Below are 26,449 nucleotides of genomic sequence, written 5' to 3' on the forward strand. Positions count from 1 at the left end.
TGCTAAGTTTTGCGAATTAATGAGCGATCCACTTGTTAGATCTCATCAGCAATAACTTTATCTCTTTGTTAGTGAGTCAGCTTTATACTCGGAGAAATTTTACAGCTTACATCTCTATGATTTATAACTACGATACAATAAATGGATACTAGATACAAATAATTGTGTGCTATACTTTGGCTATTGATTTTTCCTAGAAAAGAGGTATAATTTTGCCCGCTTCTCAGATCAAAGGTCGCCTTCTGCCTCTTTATTTCTTCCACATCGCTGGCATATACGGTTTAACACTTGTGCTTTCTTTCACTGCGAACTTATAACTGTAATAGTTCTGGTTAGATCGATGCGCCGAGGCACGTGTTCGTCTAGTCGCTATATGAACTTAGCACTGTCGTACGGTCGATAAAATCCTGTTGGGAAGAAGACAAGGAACAAGTACATGTATGCAGCTTGACTGAATGGGCACCTGTTGAGAACGTAGGAGGCGTCGCTTGGATCAACTCATCATTGTGCGAAGGGCGTGCCCAAGAGCCCAGGCACCATTCCCAACGTTACCTCCTTAAGTCTGCTTATCACGAGAGCAAATCTCCAATGTGCACGCTGGCGCATTGCTATCTGGTGCGGCCACCCGATGGTGTCCTATTCTTGAACAGAGAACGTTCTTCATACCAGATACCACACTTTGTTGAATGAACCCCTTACCCACCCCGGATTTTCTGTTCGATGATCTTATAAACTTTCTTACTCTCGTGAAAAAAAAAACCGTGTGTGAGGAAAGTTTCTTGATTGTTGAGAAATCGCAATCCGGGTTCTTACCGATGACAAGTACCGGTTTTTATTTTTAAGTCCGTTGCTAACTATACAGCTGCAGCCACCTGTGACCCTAAAGTCTTCAGAAGCGTCAGATCTATGGAATCGGCTATCTAACCACTGTAAACAGAGGGACATATCTGTGTCGGCAAGCCGACTGGAATACGGTTAAAATGGACACGACTACAGAACTCCCTGTAAGCTGCCATGATGATTGCCCCATCAATGCTGTCTTCCTGGGAAGGCCTCCGAAAGTCGAAGACATTTTCTCATCAAACTGTTCGCTGCCCCTTAACATCACTGGAAACTTCTTCCGCCGGATCCCTCGCGATCTCAGTGGAGAGGTTCGAATCCCCCTGTACACAATCATATTTTTGTTGGCCGTGGTGGGGAATAGTTTGGTTATCGTGGCCCTGGTACAGAACAAACGGATGAGAACTGTGACTAACGTGTTCTTGCTGAACCTTTCTGTCAGTGACTTACTTCTGGCCGTCTTCTGCATGCCCTTCACACTCATACCAGTTTTGCTGAAGAACTTTATCTTTGGCGCCACTATGTGCGTTCTTATCCGATACTTACAAGGTAAGTTACGTTACTTCAGAATACTGTGCTTGCAGCTTACTCTTATTTAATTAGTTTAGAAGGCAATATACTTGTTCTGTTTTATTTAAAAATTTGATTGGTATACTTGTGAATGTATGGGTTGAAGAAATCGGAGTATACTGGCAATACCTGAAAACAACCTGACATAACAGGCGCATCTTCATGTAGCGAGAGCCCATGTAGTATATATACAGAACACTTTAAATCGGCGATGCATGTAGCGCGGCCCATGTACTTTGTATACATGACATTTTACGATTCAGGTAGCAAGAGCCCATGCAGTGTGTACACAGAACAACACTTTCTATACTGTGGCGATTCAGGTAGCGAAGGCCCTTGTACTGTGTATACAGAACAACATTTTATATACACCGGCGATTCATGTAGCGAGAGCCCATGTACTGTGTATACAGGTTACTTTACATACAACGGCGATTCAGGTAGCCAGGGCCCATGCAGTGTGTATACAGAACAACACTTTATATACATCGGCGATTCATGTAGCGAGAGCCCATGTACTGTGTATACAGGACACTACACATACAGTGGCGATTCAGGTAGCGAGGGTCCATGTACTGTGTGTACAGAACACTTTATATACAGCGGTGGTTCAGGTAGCGAGGAACATGTACTGTGTATACAGAACACTTTATATACAGTGGCGATTCAGGTAGCGAGGGTCCATGTACTGTGTGTACAGAACAACACTTTATATACGGCGATTCAGGTAGCGCGGCCCATGGTCTGTGTATACAGGACACTTTACATCCAACGGTGATTCAGCGAGGAACATGTACTGTAGGCCTATATACAGAACAACACTTTATATACAGAAGCGATTCAGGCAACGAGGAACACGTACTGTATTGTTTTCATGATGAAGAAGTCAATACTTCAAAGCTTGCACTGGCTTTTGAGCCGTTTTGTTTATTTGCTGAGTTTCTATTGTTTGTTAGTTGGGACAAATTAATACCATTAATAATAATGAATACGATTGTCATCTTCACCTATTCTTTTGTACTAAATATCTTTTAAATTGCTTGCTCAAATCATAGCTGGAAAAAAAGCAGGTATATTTTTATACTTCTACACCTGCTCATGATTTTGTCCATGTTTATTCATTTGAATAATGAAAATGAACGACAGTAAGTTCCTGTGCAAGAAAATAAGTCCCAGAGTTGCTCTTACTTGTGTTACTACATTCATAACTTGATAAGATTTACCGCGTATTGCAAACATTCTATGCTAAAACTTTCTTTTTCGGATGTGTGTCACAATGAGCGGATGAGCTTCTCCTAACTGCTGTTCACGTCGGTATAGTGATTACAGTGTCTGACAGAGTGTCGTTAATCAGTTAAATGATTGAGTAGATTGTAATGGATAAACGCGACCGGTAAATATCTGAAAAATTTGTTTTGTAATGTATTGCATTTTGCATCAACACAACGTCAACAACCGGTCTATATATATGAGATATTTTACAAGAAACGGAACACCTATAGTGCCAATTTGAACTCTGCGCTCGGTATAATCTGTGCGAAGGAAATCTTTTGAACAAATAACCACTTTTTTCGCTATCGCCTATAGCTCTTTAACTGAAGCTGGTAATTTAGAAGATCCTTCCAAATAGATATTAATGTGGTGATTATTTCAAATTGCTCCAGATAAGACTTCCTTCGGATGAGCTTTTGTCACAGTATAGGGCAGCGTGACACGTCCAGTGGTCATTGTTATCCTTTTAGCACTAAATTGGTCGCTAATTATAATTTCCCTCTATTTCGTGAGAATTTACTGTAAAGCCATTTATTTGCAACATGTCGCGCAAGAATCGCCCCGCAATGATTTGTTTATGGCACCAAAGTAATTCCTAAACTTAATAACTATATACACATTTCTATCCCAGTCAAGATAGCAAAAACATCAATGCAGCATGAGCCATAATACTATTTTGTTAGAAACTCGAACACTCACAGTCTGTTCCTTAGTTTGTTTGTTTATTTATTTGATTAGTGTTTTACGCCGTAGTCAAGAATATTTCATTTACAAGACGGTGACCAGCATTATGTCGAGAGGAAACCGAGCAGAACCAGGAGGGGGTGGGAGGGGGGTGCTAGGGGTCAAACCCATAACCATCCGCAGGTTTTCCAGACTTTTCCATGTACAGCCGGACTCTTTAGTTTGTATCTTTCATAATAACATCGTTTAAATATTTAAAACATAATTAGCTTTTTTTGGAATTGTCCGTTAGGCTGCAAAACTCCAAATCTGTGTTTACGTTAGATGCGTGTTTTATGAATGTAAAGAAATGACGGCTAGATTTAGACAATTCTAATTTCTCAACGAAAAGCCCAAGGTGTTTTCCAGGCGTTCCAAAAGTCTTAGCGCAGGTCGATCTAATTACCGGGACACCGAAGAGGCAGTCTCAGAGCATGGCCTCTCCGTCTCAGGGGACATGGCGTAGATAGGAAAATCCCGATACCCATTTCCGGGTGGAGGCTTCCACTGGCTGTCTGAGTTTTGCAAAAAGCAAGCAGAAGACCGGACATGAAAACTGCAGGCAATTATTCCAAGTCATTAAATACTTTTGTGACACGAGCTTGCAGCTCTTTTCTCGATATCCGCAAAGTTTTATCGGCCACATAACAGACGAACGAGATTTCACGGAAATTAAACAAGGCTACAATAAAAAGGTAAGGAGGAGATTGATTCATGCAAATCGACTGTCGCTCAATTAATTGTGTGCGCTGAGGCATGTCGAAATCTGACGGCTTGTCCATGGAAATATTTGAATTTATTAGGCAAAAATTCCGGTAATATTACTTCCAATTTCTTTGGTGGTCGTTTAATTATGCACTCGAATAAAATTTAAGACTAACTTACGCTTATACCATAATATCATGCGTAAAAATGGATGCGTTATTTTTGTTTTGTTTTGATTGCTATGATACACAAACAATGGCATATTTATTAGGAGCACAAATTAACTGAGTGTAAATAGATAACAAAGAAGGATAATCCGAGAACCTTGATGGTTCTAAGTCATCTACATCTGGGTGCTATCCTGAAAAGCTTCAACGGGAGGACGTGTTTACATCCTAAACGTATTGCAATTGGATGAGAAATGACATCTAATAACCTAACGGGGCTATAAAGCTGTGGAATTTACGACCTAATCACGACAAACATATATAGACTGCGCTTACAGACAGCAATTTAAGAACCTTCATCCGCTCAAAGAGTTACGATGTAAGCGGAATTCTTTGCTGGAAGAAAAAGCAAAATCAGGAAGATACGTGGTAGGAATCGGATCATCCCGAAACACCAGCGCAGGTGATCCTTTTCTTTGATAATGTCCTGAATACTTGATATGGGAAATACAGAAGTGTTGTCTCTGTCCTTGTAGACCAGGAATTTGTGACACATGGAATAGCGGATCGAGTGTCTCTTGGCAACCATAACAGGTACATTCTTCATCACTACAGCGCACCATTAAAGGTATACCAGACTATCTGCTTAAGCAGGGTTTAGGGTATCCTGGTTGTGGAAAACTTTCATAGTACAAGATACTGAAAAGCTGCTATCATATATGTACGTCTTTTTGTAACCGACTAGGGTACTTTCACGACCTACTATCACGGAAAAGTTAAGGTGGTTAGATAAGGCATAAAGGCATTAGTTTTGGTCGCATTATCATTGTACAACTGAAAACTGCTCCGATACAACTCTGTTCTATTAAACAATGGTAAGCTGTTATTCAGCTGTGATAAGTCCTGTGTTGTTAGCTGTGCATGTCCAGTTGAGTCGCGCCTTCAGCTCTGATGTAAGTTTAATTGAAGGATGAAAATCTTCAAGGAAATGTTCTATTTCGAGTTTTCCTACATAGCTGGTGATTGGGGAAAAAAAGAAGAAATGTCGGCATCAATGTCAATAAGAAATAACGTAAAATATCAAATTTGTCAAGACCACTTCCATTAGTGTTATTAGCATCACAAATTTCCAAAAGTAATTAATTTCAAGTTATCTTTCTGGGGGGAGAAGCTGGCTTCGTGTGCCTTATTCCGCCGTAAGGTGCATCGCCATGTGAATATAATAAAGTACAGTTAGCATTGGGGATATATTTTCGTGTTTGATATCAATGGTATATTCCGCCGAACATGCTGAATGAGTTATTTGTGTTTTGCGACAGCACACCACTGAGATCTGTCTCTTCATATCTTATAGCATTGCTTTGATCAGGTGTTCGCAGGATGGGTTCAGAATAAAGTGGAGTTTCTTATCATATTTACTTGGTGTTTGGCTAGGATGAGATTTATTTCATGACAGGTTGGCATAGGAGTAAACATTACATGTTATTCGGCTGCTATGGTGTAGCGTCTTTGGTAGATTTGATGTTACCACCATATCGCTGAAATGATGCTGATGTCCCCTAAAGATTTGAATTAATTCGTACATTTTAGGCGTAAAATCGTTAAGGCTCAGGTCAGTTTTGTGCATGCATGCCTGTTTTGCTTGCAATCACCTGTGCCGTACTAACTCCCTTGATCGACAGTGTTGAATGAAATCGACAAAGTCGCGCCACACCTGCTTTATTCGGAGGCTGTTTCCATCGAGGCAGTCAGAGGAATCCACTTAATCGAAGACCTCAGGATAGTTTTGTTCTGGCGCGTGAATGACACGAATACTCACTCTCCAGGGCCTGTTTTATGACGCAGTCGCGCCCATACACCAAACGCATTTTCCTTGGTGACATATCTCTTCACTATGTGTTGCCATGGAATTTGCGACTACTTCGTAAAACAGATCCAAGGTCATAGTTAATTGGTTCCAACGATTAAAGCACTATGTTGTTTTATTTATAGGTGTTCGCAAAGACTGATTAGCCTTTTATTTCTTTCATCTGATTTTCTGTCCGGTAGCTGTGACATGATCATTTCCTGGAACAAAGATAAAAGGCTAGCCTTCTTTCCCATTTCGTCACTCTCTTCTCTTGACACATTTTTTAAAAAGATTATTAGGTGTTTGAAGCTGATAAGTTGTTATTACGAACATGGACTGACAGTTTAACTGCTAGACTAACTGATTTACGATATCGATGCTTTATTTATTCATTTATTTGAATTGTGTTTTACGCTGTACTCAAGAATATTTCATTCATACGACAGCGGCCAACATTATGGAGGGAGGAAACCGGGCAGAGCCCGGGGGTAACCCACGACCATCCCCAGGTTGCTGACATTCCCACGTACCGATGCTTTACAGGTTTCTTGCCCGGTTTTTGTGATTATAAGACAACAATCCTGAATTTGAAGGGCTATCATGGTTACATTGCTTTACAATAATTACATGTAGCTCCACTCTCGGCAGGTTCGCCCCTACCATTTCATATGAGATTTTAATTATAAGAACTTCATTTAAACCTATAATCTAGGTAATGTGGTGATACCATGGAATGTACGTAATCTTAAAATGGAAGTCTTGGATGGAAAAAGAGAGGCGTATGCTAGAGTGTAGGAGGCTGAGTGTAAATTGTGCCCGTATTATGGGGTGTAGACGGATGGTAGAGTGTAAAGAGTGGGTGTATTTTATAAAAAACATCATTTCTTCGTTAAAATAATAATTTTTTATGGAAAGTATACAAATATTTCTTATACAACAATATGCGGAAAACATGGAAATAATATAAACAAAACATGTAGTATGACACTACATGTAGCTAATAAGACATATTGATGATAACAGCAATTTATAAGACGCCACGGTTTGGTGAACGGGTATCTGTGTGTTGTTACAGGGTGTCGCATTGTGTCTGGTCAACCCGATGTCAGTATATAGTGTCTTATTGTGCCTGGTGTCGCATTGTGCCTGGTGATTTATTGTGCCTGGTGTCGTATTGTGACGGGGTGTCGTATTGTGACGGAGTGTATTTGCGCCTGGTGTCTTATTGGGCCCGGTGTCTTATTGTGCCGGTTGTCTTATCGTGACAGAGTGTCTTATTATACCTGGTGACTTATTATGCCGGGTGTCTTATTGTGCTTGATGTCTTATTGTGCCTGGTGTCGTATTGTGCCAGGTGACATATTGTGCCTGGTGTCGAATTGTGACGGAGTGTCGTATTGTGACAGAGTGTATTTGCTCCTGGTGTTTTATTGGGCCGGTGTCTTATTGTGACAGAGAGTTGTCTTATCGTGAGAGAGAGTCTTATTGTACCTGGTGGCTTATTGTGCTGGGTGCCTTATTGGATCTGATGTCTTATTGTGCCTGGCGTCGTATTGTGCTTGTTGTATTGTGATGGAGTGTCGTATTGTGCCTGGTGACTTACTGCGCCTAGTCTCTTATCTGCCTGGCGACTTATTTTGTACCTGGTGTCTTACTGAGTCTGTCCGTACATGGGAATGTCTGCCAACAATCTGCGGATGGTCGTGGGTTTCCCCCGAGCTCTGCCCGGTTTTCTCCCACCATAATACTGTCCGCCGTCGTATAAGTGAAATATTCTTGAGTGCAGCGTAAAACGCCAATCAAAGAAATAAATAAATAAATTGAGCCTATTGTCTTATTGTGCATGGTGACTTATCATGCCTGATGTGTTATTGTGCCTGGTGTCTCATTGTAACGGGGTGTGTTATTGTGCTTGGTGTCTTACAGTGCCCGGTGTCTACTTGTGCCCGACGTCGCATTGTGGCGGGGTGTCGTATTGTGCCTGATGTCTTATTGTGCCTGGTGTCTTATTGTGTGGTGACTTATTGTGCCTGGTGTCTTATTTTGCCTTGTGTCTTATTGTGCCTGGTGTCTTCAGCATTAAGTTTTAGTGAGACAGAAATTCAAGCTAACAAAACTGGAACTGCCTTGTTACCGTTATACAGCGCCTTGGTGTGACCAACACAGTGCTGAATTTGACCTTCTCCTCGAAGTAATCAGTGAATTAACTGATCGCAGTAATTAATTATGTGACTTGGATCGGAAGTGAGAAGTTTTGTCAGATTTGGAGTTTTGGCTCTGGTAACACTTTGACATACAGACTGTTGTATATTTCATCGGAATCGTCGCAGCCCGTTTTGTCGCCTTGTCCCAAGAGCCGTATCGTCCATCAGCAGATAATGTCATCCCACGGACCACACGGGAGTTGCCATTAGCCCATGTTCTGTTTCTGGTCGTTAAGTAAGTTTCTTCCTCCGGTCATCAGTGTTTGTGGGGCCGACCTTGCTCGTCTCGCCGCTCTAATAACTGTTCACTAATGTGATCACCCCTCTCCCTTCCCCTGTCCCCACCTTCACCCACCCCGACAATGGTGTGAAGACACACATTGGCATTTTCGCGAGCAAATCACGTTCAACCATATACCATATTCAGGCCTCGGAGGAATGGTTAATGTTATACCGTCTGTATAACTATATATATGTGATGTGCACCATACGAAACATATATACAGAGATTATTAAGACATGACAACAACAACAACGAGTATTAATATTTCATTCTATTCTAGTTCAGTACCAATGATTAATATTATTATCCTGTTTAGTTTGAATTCATTATAAGCCCTTCACAGCGCCATTGCATGTCTTGAACTGAAAAGATGTTGTTTATAAGTGACTATTATAACTACAACTACAAGAACAATAGACCTTTCCCAACTGTCAATCAAGAACACGCAACTGACCAATCGTAAGCAGTATTGTTGCAAATCCGGTCAACCGCATGTCCTACACACTGATTACAAATACTCAGTTTTTCTGTGACGTCTTGACGTCAAAGTTGCTTCACCGCGACTGGAATGAAAAGTAATGTTGTCACGAGGAGGGGTGGTGGGACATCGGATGTGTTGGATCCAGCCATTATCTGTATACCTTCTACACATCAGGAAATCTCACTTTATGAGAATACCTTTGAACTGAATATTTAAATTAGAATGTGAAGGATATCTCTAAATTTGGAGCAATATTCTTCATATAAATTCATATACAGGGGTATATCATCGAACAGATGTCGATGATGACTTCCTAAATATTGACGTATTATAAGTAAAATCAGTCGGCTTTCCTACCGACTTCCGTTCTGATCAGTTCTGGTCTGTGAGGTATTGTGAGGGTCAGGTGTTTTGACATCCAGTGATTTCCGCTGTAAGAACAACATACAGAGCAGTTATGGCACTGGTTTATCTGAATATCCCAAATGTAAGAGATTTACTCCACGGAGATGAGTTGTTGACAATACTTTGCAAACAGCAGATCTGCTGGTGACAACTGTGTTAATATCTGCTTAGACCAAGGTCTATAAGGTTTGCGCATGACAAGTTAATCGAAAAGTAAATGCTTGAATGATGATGAGCTATCCACGTTCCATTAGTGTGACCTGCTGGCTTATACCAGCTCAAGAAACTTTGATATCTTGGAAGTTGAAAACCATAATAAAAGGGATAAATCATATTAGATTCGACAGTATGATAAGATTTAGTCTCATGTTACATAGTGACTCCTTCCTACATCTTATTCACCCCTGAACTTTCGGAGCAGCGGGCAGTCTTTCTACATATGTGAACAAAAGATAGCCAAGGCTCAAATTTAGTTAAATACACAATCGGCATGCAAAGCAAAGATGATTATTACCGTTCAATTAAGTACCGGTATTTTGCAGCAACGAGCAATTTTGGACAAAATATTCGGACATCTGTTAAGAATGTTCCTCTGGCTTCATGTTCATTTGAGAAAAATGTTGATTACAACTGTTATAAAAGATCGTAATATGATTTTTAATAATTTTTCTTACTGATAAGAATATAAGCAGGGTATATTACAGAAATTCAGTACGATAAATTTGGGTTGAGGGTAATTAAGAACTTGTCACTGTAAGTGGTTCTGTTTGTATAAGCGTGTACTTCCGCGAGGTTCGCATCCCAAAGACCGAATTGTTTTCTCAACCCGCGCACTATTTACAGCTCGATAGATCAGTACTGTAACAGCAGAGGTTTTAACCCAATCCATTCCAAATGTATCTAGATTAGGTTAGTGGCAGCTGTCTGAATTGTCTGTGTTAGAACGAAACATTTCCACGTAGCTTTGCTGTCTGTAGTTTGTGTTCTCGCGACATTAGATCAGATCGTCTACATGTTAAAATACATTTCCATGGCCGAACTGTATGGCCGTGTATACCGGGGATTACACTGAGGAATGGTGAAGTACGGATAATCTTCATGATTGATTGAATCCACTGGTTCCTCACGATAAAACCTTAGCGTTTTGTTTTTTCCAGACAGCTTGTTTTTGGACACTTGGTGATGTGTCGCGGAGAAAAGCAAGAAAAAAGATCCCCGGCGTTGAATTTGATGAAATTTGTAAACCGAGTTAAAATTGTCATAGACGATGTATAGCTCACATATGGTTGATTTGATGGTTTTTTGTGTTGAAAAAGTGTCTGGCGGTGTTGATGTGATTTAACTCTTCGTCTGTACCGGACGGGCTTCACCAAACTTTGATATTATAAAGTGGCAACATACAAGAGTTACATGATTCGATTCACTTTACACAACCTGTTATATTTTCGTTGCTTTGTACTTAGACTCAGTACAGTAGGTTGTAGTGCGATGGTTTGGACCTTGTGTTATTCATGTTCATCTCGTTGCTCTCATCTATTGTGTAACGCGTGCACGGACACTGCGCAGTGTGATCACGGACTCCCCACCGTAATATAACACGAGCAGTATTTATTTATTTATTTGATCGGTGTTTTACGCCGTACTCAAGAATGTTTCACTTATGCGACGGTGGCCAGTAGGCCTGTTATGGTGGGAGGAAATCGGACAGATCCCGGGGCTAAAGCATGAGCAGTAGTCGGCGTATATATCCAAATGCTTGTGTGTGTGTTTAATTAAATACCCTGAAGATCCCTGAATATTGGTTGGCTTGGCATGTATATCTATGTGATGATTACAAACGCTCTGACGTAGCACAAGTCCTGGCTTGGCAGGTATATGTATGTGATAAATATAAGCCTTCTGACGTAGCACAAGTCCTGGCTTGGCAGGTATATGTATCTCCTAATTATAAGCCTTCTGACGTAGTACAAGTCCTGGCTTGGCAGGTATATGATTTATTTATTTATTTGATTGGTGCTTTACGCCGTACTCAAGAATATTTCACTTATGCGACGGCGGCCAGCATTATGATGGGTGGAAACCGGGCACAGCCCGGGGAAACCCACGACCATCCGCAGGTTGCTGCAAGACCTTCCCACTTACGGCCGGAGAGGAAGCCAGCATGAGCTGGACTTGAAGTCACAGCGGCCACATTGGTGAGAGGCTCCTGGGTCATTACGCTGCGCTAGCACGCTAACCTACTGAGCCACGGAGGCCCCGGCAGGTGTGATGTGATGTGATAATTATAAGCCTTCTGACGTAGCACAAGTCCTGGCTTGGCAGGTATATGTATGTGATAAATATAAGCCTTCTGACGTAGCACAAGTCCTGGCTTTGCAGGTATATGTATGTGATGATTATAAACGTTCTGACGTAGCACAAGTTCTGGCTTGGCAGGTATATGTATGTGATAATTACAAGCCTTCTGACGTAGCACAAGTTCTGGCTTGGCAGGTATATGTATGTGATAATTACAAGCCTTCTGACGTAGCACAAGTTCTGGCTTGACAGGTATATGTATGTGATGGTTGCAAACGTTCTGACGTAGCACAAGTTCTGGTTGGGCAGGTATATGTATGTGATGATTATAAACGTTCTGGCGTAGGACAAGCTCTGGCTTGGTAGCTATATGCATGTGATTGTTACAAACCTTCTGACGTAGCACAAATTTTATATATTTATTTATCTGATTGGTGTTTTACGCCGTATTCAAGAATATTTCACTTATACGATTGCGGCCAACATTATGATGGGAGGAAACCGGGCACAGCCCACGGGAAACCCACAACCATCCGCAGGTTGCTGGCAGACCTTGCCAATAACGGCCGGAGAGGAAGCCAGCATGAGCTGGACTTGAATTCACAGCGACCGCATTGGTGAAAGGCTCCTGGATCATTACACTGCGCTAGCGTAAGGCCCCCGTAGCACAAATTTGGCTGGACAGGTATATGTATGTGACACCTGTCGCCTTTTTGTGCGTTTAAACACTGTTGTGTACAACTCAAGCGATTTCACTGTTCCTTTGTTTACATAAAAACATCGTGGTTTCCACATCTGTTCCGACATACTGTGGAACGAAGTTTGCATGAAACCAAATGAATACAATGTGACGATGTACAAGTAAAATTAACCTAATATGTATGTTTTACCAGCCACAGATGAATTGACGTTATTACAGATGTTAAAGAGAGGATATGACAGACATTTCTTATGTCCACACTTAAAACGGGAAGTATGCATTAACCAGCCGTTTAATTGGATATTGCTTCAAAGGGTTTAAGTTTTAATCCCTTGTGCTGACGCATGACATAAATCTAGTACTTGAATGGAACTTGGTCTTAGTTGTATGGAACCTTTTAGTGACTCGCCCTATGAATCAGCACAATTCACTAGTTAGCTTTAATATTACTTTGTGCCATTTGAACAGAGGCCTATTCTCGGGGTCACAAACCACCAACAGTATCCAGGCATAACAGGTTATGGATCTATGAGACCAAACACACATTCGTATGTATGTACCACCCGTCAACTCAATCCTCAAACCACCAACAGTGTCCAGGCGTAACAGGTTATGGATCTATGAGTCCAAACATGCATTCGTATGTATGTACCACCCGTCAGCTCAATCCTCAAACCACCAACAGTATCCAGGCGTAACAGGTTATGGATCCATGAGTGCAAACACGCATTCGTATGTATGTACCACCCGTCAACTCAATCCTCAAACCACCAAAGAACTAAGAAAGCATATAAACTAAAGGATTTGGACGCAAAAGATATTCTTAACGATTGGATTAAAACAGAATCGAGATCGTGCACCATGCTAGTTTATAATTTATATGAAGCTCAGTTACTCTTTGATTGCAAATGTTCATATATCCAAGGCGGCGGTAGAATTCAACACGATGAATACACGATGAATACACGACCGGCTTCAGAGAAATTAAACACAACTAATAAAGCAGAGTGCGTGAGATTCTGGACATTCCGTTGATATTTACTTACAGGAGAACAGTGCTCATTGTAAAATTGAAGAAACTTAAAATGAAGGCGTTTGAAGGAATATTCTGTAGAGCTTTTATGGTTTCTCTGGTAAATACAAGATTAGTGCAACACTGGTTGTTGCCTCAGATCCTTCCATCAACTCATTAGCCATTTGACCAATAAATAGACTGTAATATATAGTCTCTAGATGCGATAAAAGTAGATGTGTATATTTTTGCTCAAGGCTGAGGAGAGAATCAAAGCCTGGCGAGACAAACACAGGGCAACAAAACAAGACATATCTGTAACAAAGCATGATCTACTGGTTTCCAGAGCCCCCGCCTTTTATAGGTTATCCTACGAGCACTGTGATATGTGTTTAATGTGACGATTCGGTATATATTCAATTTGGGATAGATTTGATTAAAAGGCAGCTCGTACCCGCCTCTCAACCTGAAGAGCATCCCTGTGGTCTGAAAACAGTCAATGACAAGATCTGTCACTCAAATAAAACGCTCGACATTTACCAAAACTGCTAAGTCAATAATACTATTTTGCTAAGTACACAAATAAGCACCATAGAAACTCCAGCCTGTTTATAAGCCTGACACACTGCCGCTAATACAACAACGAGTGTTTACTTGGAAAATACGATCAGTAAGACACGCTATTAAATCCATATTTCAGGTCGTTATTTCGTGGCCACACTGGATCGTTGTCCGTTGACGTAGGGATGTACTCTGACCGAAGCTAAATGTCAATTTAATGCTCATGGACAAACCACCCACAGACAAAAACCTCATCCATTACATCAAACACGGAGAAAACTCACCGTCTAAAATTAAAAAAATTGTTGTAATTATAATCTGAGCAGTGTCTCCGCCACGCAGTTCCAGTATGATAGAGGATAATCTGAGCAGTGTCTCCACCATGCAGTTCCAGTATGAAAGAGGACAAAAGCTTTATAATCTGAGCAGTGTCTCCACCACGCAGTTCCAGTATGAAAGAAAACAAAAGCTTTATAATCTGAGCAGTGTCTCCACCACGCAGTTCCAGTATGAAAGAGGACAAAAGCTTTATAATCTGAGCAGTGTCCCCGCCACGCAGTTCCAGTATGAAAGAGGACAAAAGCTTTATAATCTGAGCAATGTCTCCGCCATGCAGTTCCAGTATGAAAGAGCACAAAAGCTTTATAATCTGAGCAGTGTCTCCGCCATGCAGTTCCAGTATGAAAGAGCACAAAAGCTTTATAATCTGAGCAATGTCTCCACCACGCAGTTCCAGTATGAAAGAGCACAAAAGCTTTATAATCTGAGCAATGTCTCCACCACGCAGTTCCAGTATGAAAGAGGACAAAAGCTTTATAATCTGAGCAGTGTCTCCACCACGCAGTTCCAGTATGAAAGAGGACAAAAGCTTTATAATCTGAGCAATGTCTCCGCCATGCAGTTCCAGTATGAAAGAGGACAAAAGCTTTATAATCTGAGAAGTGTCTCCACCAAGCAGTTCCAGTATGAAAGAGGACAAAAGCTTTATAATCTGAGCAGTGTCTCCACCACGCAGTTCCAGTATGAAAGAGGACAAAAGCTTTATAATCTGAGCAGTGTCTCCACCACGCAGTTTCAGTATGAAAGAGGACAAAAGCTTTATAATCTGAGCAATGTCTCCGCCATGCAGTTCCAGTATGAAAGAGGACAAAAGCTTTATAATCTGAGAAGTGTCTCCACCAAGCAGTTCCAGTATGAAAGAGGACAAAAGCTTTATAATCTGAGCAGTGTCTCCACCACGCAGTTCCAGTATGAAAGAGGACAAAAGCTTTATAATCTGAGCAGTGTCTCCACCACACAGTTCCAGTATGAAAGAGGACAAAAGCTTTATAATCAGTGTCTCCACCATGCAGTTCCAGTATGAAAAAGGACAAAAGCTTTGTAATCTGAGAAGTGTCTCCGCCACGCAGTTCCAGTATGAAAGAGCACAAAAGCTTTATAATCTGAGAAGTGTCTCCACCACGCAGTTCCAGTATGAAAGAGGACAAAAGCTTTATAATCTGAGAAGTGTCTCCACCACGCAGTTCCAGTATGAAAGAGGACAAAAGCTTTACAATCTGAGAAGTGGCTCCGCCACGCAGTTCCAGTATGAAAGAGGACAAAAGCTTTATAATCTAAGAAGTGTCTCCGCCATGCAGTTCCAGTATAAAACAGGACAAAAGCTTTATAATCTGAGCAGTGTCTCCACCACGCAGTTCCAGTATGAAAGATGACAAAAGCTTTATAATCTGAGCAGTGTCTCCGCCAAGCAGTTCCAGTATAAAACAGGACAAAAGCTTTGTAATCTGAGCAGTGTCTCCGCCAAGCAGTTCCAGTATGAAAGAGGACAAAAGCTTTATAATCTGAGAAGTGTCTCCGCCACGCAGTTCCAGTATGAAAGAGGACAAAAGCTTTATAATCTGAGCAGTGTCTCCACCACGCAGTTCCAGTATAAAACAGGACAAAAGCTTTATAATCTGAGCAGTGTCTCCGCCATGCAGTTCCAGTATGATAGAGGACAAAAGCTTTATAATCTGAGAAGTGTCTCCACCAAGCAGTTCCAGTATGAAAGAGGACAAAAGCTTTATAATCTGAGCAGTGTCTCCGCCACGTAGTTCCAGTATAAAACAGGAAAAAAACTTTATAATCTGAGCAATGTCTCCGCCATGCAGTTCCAGTATGAAACAGGAAAAAGCTTTATAATCTGAGAAGTGTCCCCACCACGCAGTTCCAGTATGTCAGAAGACAAAGGCGTTATAATCTGAGCAGTGTCTCCACCACGCAGTTACAGTATGATAGAGGACAAAAGCTTTATAATCTGAGCAGTGTCTCCACCACACAGTTCCAGTATGAAAGAGGACAAAAGCTTTATAATCTGAGCAGTGTCTCCGCCATGCAGTTCCAGTATAAAACAGGACAAAAGCTTTATAATCTGAGCAATGTCTCCGCCATGCAGTTCCAGTATGAAACAGGAAAAAGCTTTATAATCTGAGCAGTGTCTCCACCACGCAGTTCCAGTATGTCAGAAGACAAAGGCTTTATAATCTGAGCAGTGTCTCCGCCACGCAGTTCCAGTATGATAGAGGACAAAAGCTTTATAATCTGAGCAGTGTCTCCGCCACGCAGTTCCAGTATGAAAGAGGACAAAAGCTTTATAATCTGAGAAGTGTCCCCGCCACGAAGTTCCAGTATAAAACAGGGTAAAAGCTTTACAATCTGAGCAGTGTCCCCGCCACGCAGTTCCAGTATGAAAGAGGACAAAAGCTTTATAATCTGAGAAGTGTCTCCGCCACGCAGTTCCAGTATGAAAGAGGACAAAAGCTTTATAATCTGAGAAGTGTCTCCGCCATGCAGTTCCAGTATAAAACAGGGCAAAAGCTTTATAATCTGAGAAGTGTCTCCGCCAAGCAGTTCCAGTATGAAAGAGGACAAAAGCTTTATAATCTGAGCAATGTCTCCGCCACGAAGTTCCAGTATGAAAGAGGACAAAAGCTTTGTAATCTAAGCAGTGTCTCCGCCAAGCAGTTCCAGTATGAAAGAGGACAAAAGCTTTATAATCTGAGAAGTGTCTCCGCCATGCAGTTCCAGTATGAAAGAGGACAAAAGCTTTATAATCTGAGCAATGTCTCCACCACGCAGTTCCAGTATGAAAGAGGACAAAAGCTTTGTAATCTAAGCAGTGTCTCCGCCATGCAGTTCCAGTATAAAACAGGGCAAAAGCTTTATAATCTAAGCAGTGTCTACGCCATGCAGTTCCAGTATAAAACAGGACAAAAGCTTTATAATCTGAGCAATGTCTCCGCCACGCAGTTCCAGTATAAAACAGGACAAAAGCTTTGTAATCTGAGCAATGTCTCCGCCACTCCAGTTCCAGTGAGGTTCCACCACAGTTCAGCGGGATAAGAATCCAGTTGAATGAATGCTTATGGGTTAACGCCGCATTGAAGAATCTGAGTCAGTCGGCATTAAAGTTGTGATGTCATGGAGATAACTGTGTACATGTCGTTACCTAAGACAGAGAAAACTGCGATACGTTATAAACTAACAAAATTCAAAATAGACGACTTGATTTGTCTGGGAAATCACAATAACACAGCCACCATAACGACCCAAGCATGAATAACATTCATCGATGTGGTAATGGCGGTTTTCCTCACAGGAAAGATGACAGACTGGTTAGTCTCAAGAATCAAGAAGATTGTCGTGATGTAACAAAGCTATAGGTTGTGACGCAGGTTATCACGAGCAGAAAGATATTAACCTCCGGTACAAATTGCTGATAGTGAAATACCATGCGGATTATACATGTGGATGGTTCGTGTCAGTTTGAGTATAATGTAATGATTCAGAGGGTGTCATCTCAGAAGCCTACATCTGTTACCACTTGTAACTGATGAAGAAGAGTTATTTAAACCGCATTACTTTGCAGCGTGATAAATTCACTTTCAGGCTATGGAATCTGTTGCAATTTGGAACAATTGTGTAATGCTTATGAATTACATTATGTCATGCTCAAAGATCAAGCTTGCCCAACGTGGGAATGAAACGTTAGGAAATGCACATAAAATCTTCAGGCTGACATGAAACTTACTTTGTTCTTACCTTTACCTTAGCAGGTGGTGTATAATTTGTCTATATCCTGTATTCTTAGTTAGTGGGTGATTCGGCTGAAATATTGTCCAGAAGGGCTTGAAGTTCGCGTGTGTATCGATCAGGGTAGAGGAAACGCTGTGGCGGGTTTCTTATTGGAACGGAAATGAAAAACGTAACTGACACAAGACATTGTAGACTGTTTCGACATGATGGAATCCGTAAACAACAAGGGCACGCAACTGTCGCATGTATCGTAACATGTATGTATGGTTCACGACAAGAATAATGACTAGACCAATGGACACTGTGTCTCGCAGGTTACCAAATTAATCCCGCGGCCGTGAGGAAATTTCATTAGTTGTCTAATGTAAGTTATGCACGCTCAGTCTACACTTAAAAACGTAAAAACAGTCTGCACTTAAAAACGTAAAAACAGTAAACACATTGCATGGATCGTACGACCGAACCCATAGGATTCCAGAGTTTCTTTATGCATATTTATCACCTCATCCACACCATATCAAACTGCTGTTTAATTCAGGATTTCTGATTCCTCATTGCCATTCCATGGCCGCTTAGTCAAACTGCTGTTAATTCAGGGTCTCTGATTGCTCATTACCATTCCATGGCCTCTTAGTCAAACTGCTGTTTAATTCAGGGTCTCTGATTGCTCATTACCATTCCATGACCTCTTAGTCAAAGTGCTGTTTAATTCAGGGTCTCTGACTGTTTATTGCCATTCCATGACCTCTTAGTCAAACTGCTGTTTCATTTTGGGTTTCTGACTGCTCATTGCCATTCCATGACCTCTTAGTCAAAGTGCTGTTTAATTCATTGTCTCTGATTGCTCATTACCATTCATGGCCTCTTAGTCAAACTGCTGTTGAATTCTGGGTCTATAACTACTCAATACCATGGCGCGGCCTCTTAGGGAAACTGCTGTTTAACTCAGGATCTGCTATTGTATTTTGTGTGTTCGTCTGTCTGTCTACCAAACTGCTGTTTAGTTCACTGTCCCTGACTGTCCATCTACAGTTGCATGACCTGTACGCCAAACTGCTGTTTAGTTCACCGGCCCTGACTGTACATCTACCGTTGCATGACCTGTATGCCAAACTGCTGTTTAGTTCATTGTCCCTGACTGTCCATCTACCATTTCATGACGTGTACGCCAGACTGCTGTGTAGTTCACTGTCCCTGACTGTCCATCTACAGTTGCATGACGTGTACGCCAAACTGCTGTTTAGTTCACTGTCCCTGACTGTCCATCTACTATTTCATGACGTGTACGCCAAACTGCTGTTTAGTTCACTGTCCCTGACTGTCCATCTACCATTTCATGACTTGTATGCCAAACTGCTGTTTAGTTCATTTTCCCTGACTGTACATCTACCGTTGCACGACCTGTATGCCAAACTGCTGTTTAGTTCATTGTCCCTGACTGTCCATCTACAGTTGCATGACGTGTACGCCAAACTGCTGTTTAGTTCACTGTCCCTGACTGTCCATCTACCATTTCATGACGTGTACGCCAAACAGCTCTTTAATAGCATCAGCGGAATGTACAACTGTGACTACAAGTAGCATTCCCCTTACCACTTGAAAACCTTTCATGTAGTCCTTGCATGATTATTCCCCACATCACCATACCATACCTGACTGCCTAGAAGTTAAAAACTGTTGGTCGGACACATACTTGAGCCGACCCCATATACTGCTTGTCTTCTCGACGATTTTCGCGACCATGCCACATCTCCTCTTACCAATTCAGAGCCTAATGAACTTGTACAAACATGGCTTATTTCGCATACGTTCGCACGAAGGATGACCATAGCTCTCTCGCTCGGTGACGAGTTGGTTGATCAAGTTTCCTGGCGTGGTAGCTGATCATACTCGTGTACCCTGTTATCTTCTTGCCAATGTTTGACTCCCGACCCGATGGAAGCTCACAATTACTTGATTGATTATTGCGCGTAGGATAAAAATCTCCAAGTTTGTTATAACCTGTCTGTAAGTAGAGCTTCTGGGGGTGTAGAGATGGGCTAGATGAATCTCTCGTTAAACGGGATATAATCTAGCGTCGGTTAACGACCTGAACGACCTGATCGTGCGGCCTCATTTCATCGTTACCAGGACTGGGCAGACTCTCATCAACCAACTCAGCCAGGCCTAGATGGCCGATGACAGCTTATCGCAAAAAAACCCCCAGAAAACATAAACTATTTATCGATCTTAACCTGTAGACGTTATTTCCTAAATGACTAAACCGTGTGGCACACAGCTTCACGGGCCAGTCAGGATAAAGCTATAATAACTCGTATTTAAGTAACGCCAAAAATTATTAATGTTGGGGCTTTTAACCTCATCAAAACTGATGAACAGAAATCTATAATATTAAGCTTTGCTAACCTTCTGCAAAAATAAAATGTTTCCAGAAGCAATTTAGAAAAACAACTAAAAGCTTTGTGGCCCGCGGGGCAGTGATGGTAGAAAGAAGTAATACTGAAAGTGGTGTTGTGCTGCCTTCATAGGTTTGGGAAGGAAAGGATTTAAAATTATTGAGCTTGCAAAAATGGTTCTGCAAAATACCTGACTTGACCGGAGAAGAGTTTGGCACTTAAAAGGCGGATGATAAAATCGGCACCCAGCGAACTGTTTTTACTACAAAAAACAGCCAACACTACATGATTTAGTCCGTTTTTGATCGGAAAGAAAAAAATTTGATGCATCATAGGATCAATAAAAATAAAAACACCTGAAACCGAAGATGCTTCTTGGTAATAACGATGATGACACATATAGCGCCTCGCTAAGGAACCATAACATACCCCCCAGACATGACGCCTCAGTCCACAGAGGACCTAAACACTTTAACTCAGCCCACCTGTAGCAGTGGACTTCCTGTCTTGTACAACCTTGTTGTACACAAGTATGGATACAGATTTTAAGCTTAAACAAAGCAGACAGAATGGGCGACGTGTAAGTGAGTGGGTTTGTTTATGTTGGAAACTGTAGCGTAATCATCTGCCGACTTGCCGGTGATGAGACAAAGTCCGCTTTTAGAAATACTGGTCCGGATCAGCGTAGAATTATCTCTTATCACTATAAAATGTATTTTCTTATTTTGTCTGGTTGAGATACATTGTATCTAAATGCGGTAATTCATGATTGCTGGCACCGGTGGTTGTTCCAACAATACTCAATACAGAGCACCTTAAATCGGATAACGTTGTTGAAAAAAAAAAAAACAGCTTTCTCCGGTCAGCGATTGACAGTCAGCTTAACCTGTACGGGAAAGGCTTAAGGATAACACCGAGATATATCCGCGTTTTGGCTGGCCTGATTCTAACTCACCTGTCACTCTTAAAGCCTCCAGGCATGCACACATCTTGTATACGCGCTATTGTCACAATAAACCAGCTGGATCCTCCTTAAATGACTGTATCAAGTATGGTAGGACGCTAAGCTATATCGGCTATGGCACCACGGGACTTCAAGATTAATAAAATGTTTCCACTTAATATTCATATGTTTTCTTTTTTAAAATTATATAGCTGTTAAAAGATTACTAGAGTTTTGGAGTTCTGAAGTGGTGACATTAGGTTCCAAACTTTCAATGTAGTTAATGTCACACTTATTGCATCAGTCAATATTTCAGTTATATATTTCTCAAAAGAGTCACATGTTATCACCTAATGATACCAGCTCGTAATATTTCATCATCATCCACACGAGTGCTCTATTACCGAATGGCACGAAGAGTTGTTCATGAGTCGTTGTTTGTTAGCTGGTCCTGGTACTGATGGATATGTGTCACTGTTTGTTACCTGGCCCTGGTACTGATGGATATGTGTCACTGTTTGTTAGCTGGTCCTAGTACTGATGGATATGTGTCACTGTTTGTTAGCTGATCCTAGTACTGATGGATATGTGTCACTGTTTGTTAGCTGGCCCTGGTACTGATGGATATGTGTCACTGTTTGTTAGCTGATCCTAGTACTGAGGGATATGTGTCGCTGCCTAAGTGGAGTGTATTGTAAAGACACCAGATACTTTAAACCTCATCCAGACACCAGACACAATAGATCTCATCGAGACACCAGGCACTTTAAACCTCACCCAGTCACAGTGTAATAATATAGAGCGGACCATTAGGCCTACTATTCCCTTATGTCGATGTTTGACATGAAATGACACATTTTCACAAATGCAAGAGACCATTTCAGACAATCGATGGTACTAGTACAGCAAGGAGAGATAAGAGAGAAGTAATATTGGCAGAAGTTTTAAAACCAGGACCTTCATAAAGATATTCAAGACAAACATGCCTAAATATCTCACAGGACACACGACTAAAAATATGTGTCAATGATTTCTTCAGACTTTCTCAAAAAATCAAGGTGTTCAGATGTATTAAAGCTAATAACTTGTTGTTTGATGCCTTCATCCATCAATGCACACCACATAACATCTTAGTAGGACTATACAGACATGATTAGCTGCTTATGTGGCAAGCTAACCTCCTTTCTGATCATTACCAACAACGTCACACATAATAACTTAAAAAAAAAACGTTTTTCTCCCAAACGCTATTCAGGCCAAATGACACCTACTACTTCAGCTTTCACTGGAAAGCAGGGATGGTTTAGACACTATCGCACTATAATCATCTCCTAGTTTTCTCGTCACTCATACATCCTGGATTTTCCTCTACTGATTAGCCCGTTGAAATGAGGGGAAGTTATAAAAGGGTCGGTGTCCCGTGTCTCCAAGGCGGCTCTGCTAGTGAATTCCATTTTATATTATTTACAGCTGCGTCTTTTCGTCACAGATAGAAGAGAAGGCATGCTTCTATCGGATTTGTTGTTTGAAGTTTACATATGTTTCTGTTACATTCGCAGAATTGGAAACAGTGCTTCTTATTTTTATTTTCTGCGCACCAATAAAGAGCTATTCAATGTATGCTCCAATACGATAACTACAAGGGATTGTTGTCTTTCCGATTAGTGGGCTGGGAGTAAACTAAAGAGAAGGCGTCAAGGTCATAATCTAGGCCGCCAATATAAGAGGGAGGAAAAGGTTGGCGGAAGAATTTCAAAAACTAAATCTCTGATGGTCTCTGTAATTACTAGAATCAACATCGATCCAGCGTTTAAAATTGATATCACGCAAGATCAATTCTAAGGATTTAAAATCAACTTAGGCAAGCAGATCGAGAAAGGAGCTTAGTATTTTAGTGTCTAGACTCAGGTTTTGCATTACTTGTGGTCATCTAGTGATTGGTTATAATTAATCCCCCGATATCTGTAAATCGATGTCTGTTCACGAATGTTCTGTTGCTATGTTTCAGGTGTATCTGTGGCCGTCAGCTGCTTTACCCTGGTTGCTCTCTCACTCGAGCGGTACTACGCCATCTGCCAGCCTCTCACGTCACGAAGTTGGCAGACCCTCTCCCATTCCTACAAGGCTATAGGGGTGTGTTGGGGGCTGGGCATTGCCATCATGTCACCCATTGCCCTTTACACCCGCCTACATGCTCTCACTAACGGACGATTTGCGTGCAAAGAAGTGTGGAAGGACCATGTCTGGGAAAAAGTCTACACAGTCCTTCTTGACATATTCTTGCTTGTTTTACCGCTTCTGATCATGTCTGTGTGCTATGGCAGCATCATGAACACATTGTGGATGGGAATGAAAATGGAATCGAAAACAGAAAAAGGTAATTTAGGTGCCTAGCTCATCACACGAGAGGCGTTCTTGAGACTTCAAATTAGAAGCTTTGGAACTACTATGGTCATTTTCACACCTATTGCCAGCAAATCTTCACATTAACATCATCTGTTGCTATGGGCGATTCGATGTAGTACTTATTGGGCTACGTGTAAACAGATACGAATGGGCTCGCTGACATCGTTGTTCATGTTTGGCTCAGTTTGACTGGCTTTCAAACCACAATAAATACCAGTTGCTTTACCGCTAGTTCACCGTATGCCTGCACATTGCAGAAATACAGAGATGTTAATTACACGTTATAAGAAGACACTGGTCTAGAATTACTCAAAATTGTGTTGTTTAATCATATTTAATAAACAATACCATGGAAACAATGAACTATTCCACGGCCCTGCCTAAAAAGTTATGTCTCAATTAATTAGTTCTAATTGGCCAATAATATAATACAAAATTTTAATGTTGGGCTGACTGTTACCTATTCTCATTTCGTGGGCCTTTCCCAGTTGATTTACCCAGTTATAACCCACTCACACAATGGCTGCTCCCACAACATTCTAAAAAAAAAGAAAAACAGAAAAACAATAACAACAAAACCAATTTGTCGTAAATTTTGATTTTTGTTTTTATTTATTTATTTTATTTGTCTGTTAAATTTCTAGCAGAGGGAAGTTACATGAAATACAAAATAACAGACGAAGAACAGGTGGAAACTAACATGTTTCCTATATCCATGGAAACGGAAAGCGGCAGTGCACCTTTGTCAAGACAGTCCTCTCCGCGGTCCTTTAGAAATCGTTACAGTAGGATAATGAGACAAAGTAACTTCGACAGAACCAAAATCGCCAAGAAAAGAGTGATCAAAATGCTATTCGCTGTTATACTGGAGTTCTTTGTGTGCTGGACGCCATTGTATGTACTGACCACTTGGAAGACCTTCCATCTGATGAGCCTATTACAGACGATAACCCCGATGACAATGTCTCTCATACACCTCTTGTCTTACATTTCCTCTTGCTGTAATCCAATCACGTATTGCTTCATGAACCGGAAGTTTCGTCAGGGGTTCATTACCGTATTCCGGCGTATGCGCTGTTGGGGTAAGCCGAAAAAAGGCAGACAACTCCACCGGGCATCGTATTCCAGCTATACAGCGACGTCAACCAGAACAGGTCAGTTTCGGCGCTTTACCATACGAAGTGATCGAGGTTAATTGTAAAATCTGTTTTTTAATCACTGACTAATACACCAAACAGCGGAAGGCTATTAAGACGGTGGTATACTGAACTTAATGACAACCCGAGTTTTATCCGGACTGATTCAAAAGAAAGACTCAGTACCATAGAGTATGAGACATTTTTACCTGGGCTCTCAGAAAAGGGACGCTGGACTGGTTGTTCCTGTGGCATACTGCAGAAGATGTACTGGTTATCTCTGTGGCATACTGCAGAGGATGGACAGGTTGTCCCTGTGTCATAATGCAGAAGATGGACAGGTTGATCCGGTGTCATAATGCAGAAGATGGACAGGTTGTCCCAGTGTCATAATGCAGAAGATGTACTGGTTGTCTCTGTGGCATACTGCAGAAGATGGACAGGTTGTCCCAGTGTCATAATGCAGAAGATGGACAGGTTGTCCCTGTGTCATAATGCAGAGGATGGACAGGTTGTCCCAGTGTCAAAATGCAGAAGATGGACAGGTTGTCCCTGTGTCATAATGCAGAGGATGAACAGGTTGTCCCAGTGTCATAATGCAGAAGATGGACAGGTTGACCCGGTGTCATACTGCAGAAGATGGACTGGTTGTCCCTGTGTCATAATGCAGAAGTTAGACTGGTTGTCCCTGTGTCCCCATGCAGAAGATAGACTGGTTATTCGCGTGTAATCGACCATATTGTGACTGTATGAAGTGTTCTGCGAGGTGTGATACCAGGTGTCATGTCATGTCGTGCACAATGGCGCTCTCCCCAGACACTCCTTTGAATACATCGGCATATTGACACCGTCCTGTGAGACAATTGTGATATAAAAAAGCGTAATTAAAAGCTCAAGACACTTAGAGGAGCCACCACAGTGCCTTATATGAGGAATATAATTTACCATGTAAACGGCCCCAAGGTTGTTCGGAATTATGCTGGAAGACGGTAAGTAATCAGACCTGCTTTCTAAATGGTGTAAGGGTTTACCGTTTCAACATTTGAATAGATGTCAGGTTTTCGTTGTTTTTGTGCTAAAAGTAAAAAAAAATCTTAGATCAGCTATACTGAAAATGAAAATCCATTGCATATACTCCCTATAACAAGAGGTTTTAATCTGTTTGATGTTTTGTTGGCTTTGAATAAAACAAAACCAGCAAAAGACGTGTCTCTTATGGTCCACCTGCAGTTAGATCATGGTCTGTTAGTAATTGCAGAATTTCTGGAAATCCTTTGCACGACTGATTTAGGCGTTGTTCACACATAGATACGTATCACCATCTTGAAGCTGAAACGAAGAGCGAGAGCAATACGAAAATTTGTTGAATGTTATGAAATATTACCTCCAGACAATGAAGAGCTCAGAATTACATGCGTTTCACC

The 26,449-nt window shown here is 41.4% G+C and overlaps 1 protein-coding gene across 1 annotated transcript; it reads left to right on the forward strand.

Annotated features, from left to right (window-relative positions):
- The first annotated feature begins 980 nt into the window (after positions 1 to 980).
- LOC135473699 (cholecystokinin receptor type A-like) lies at positions 981 to 25,350 on the forward strand. The gene is made up of 4 exons (XM_064753564.1): positions 981 to 1,389; positions 23,492 to 23,869; positions 24,567 to 24,971; positions 25,247 to 25,350. The coding sequence occupies exons 1-4, from the start codon at positions 981 to 983 to the stop codon at positions 25,348 to 25,350; spliced, it is 1,296 nt and encodes a 431-aa protein (XP_064609634.1).
- Positions 25,351 to 26,449: the final 1,099 nt, after the last annotated feature.

Source organism: Liolophura sinensis, chromosome 8 (genome assembly GCF_032854445.1).
Source record: "Liolophura sinensis isolate JHLJ2023 chromosome 8, CUHK_Ljap_v2, whole genome shotgun sequence".
Classification (NCBI taxonomy): Eukaryota; Metazoa; Mollusca; class Polyplacophora; order Chitonida; family Chitonidae; genus Liolophura; species Liolophura sinensis.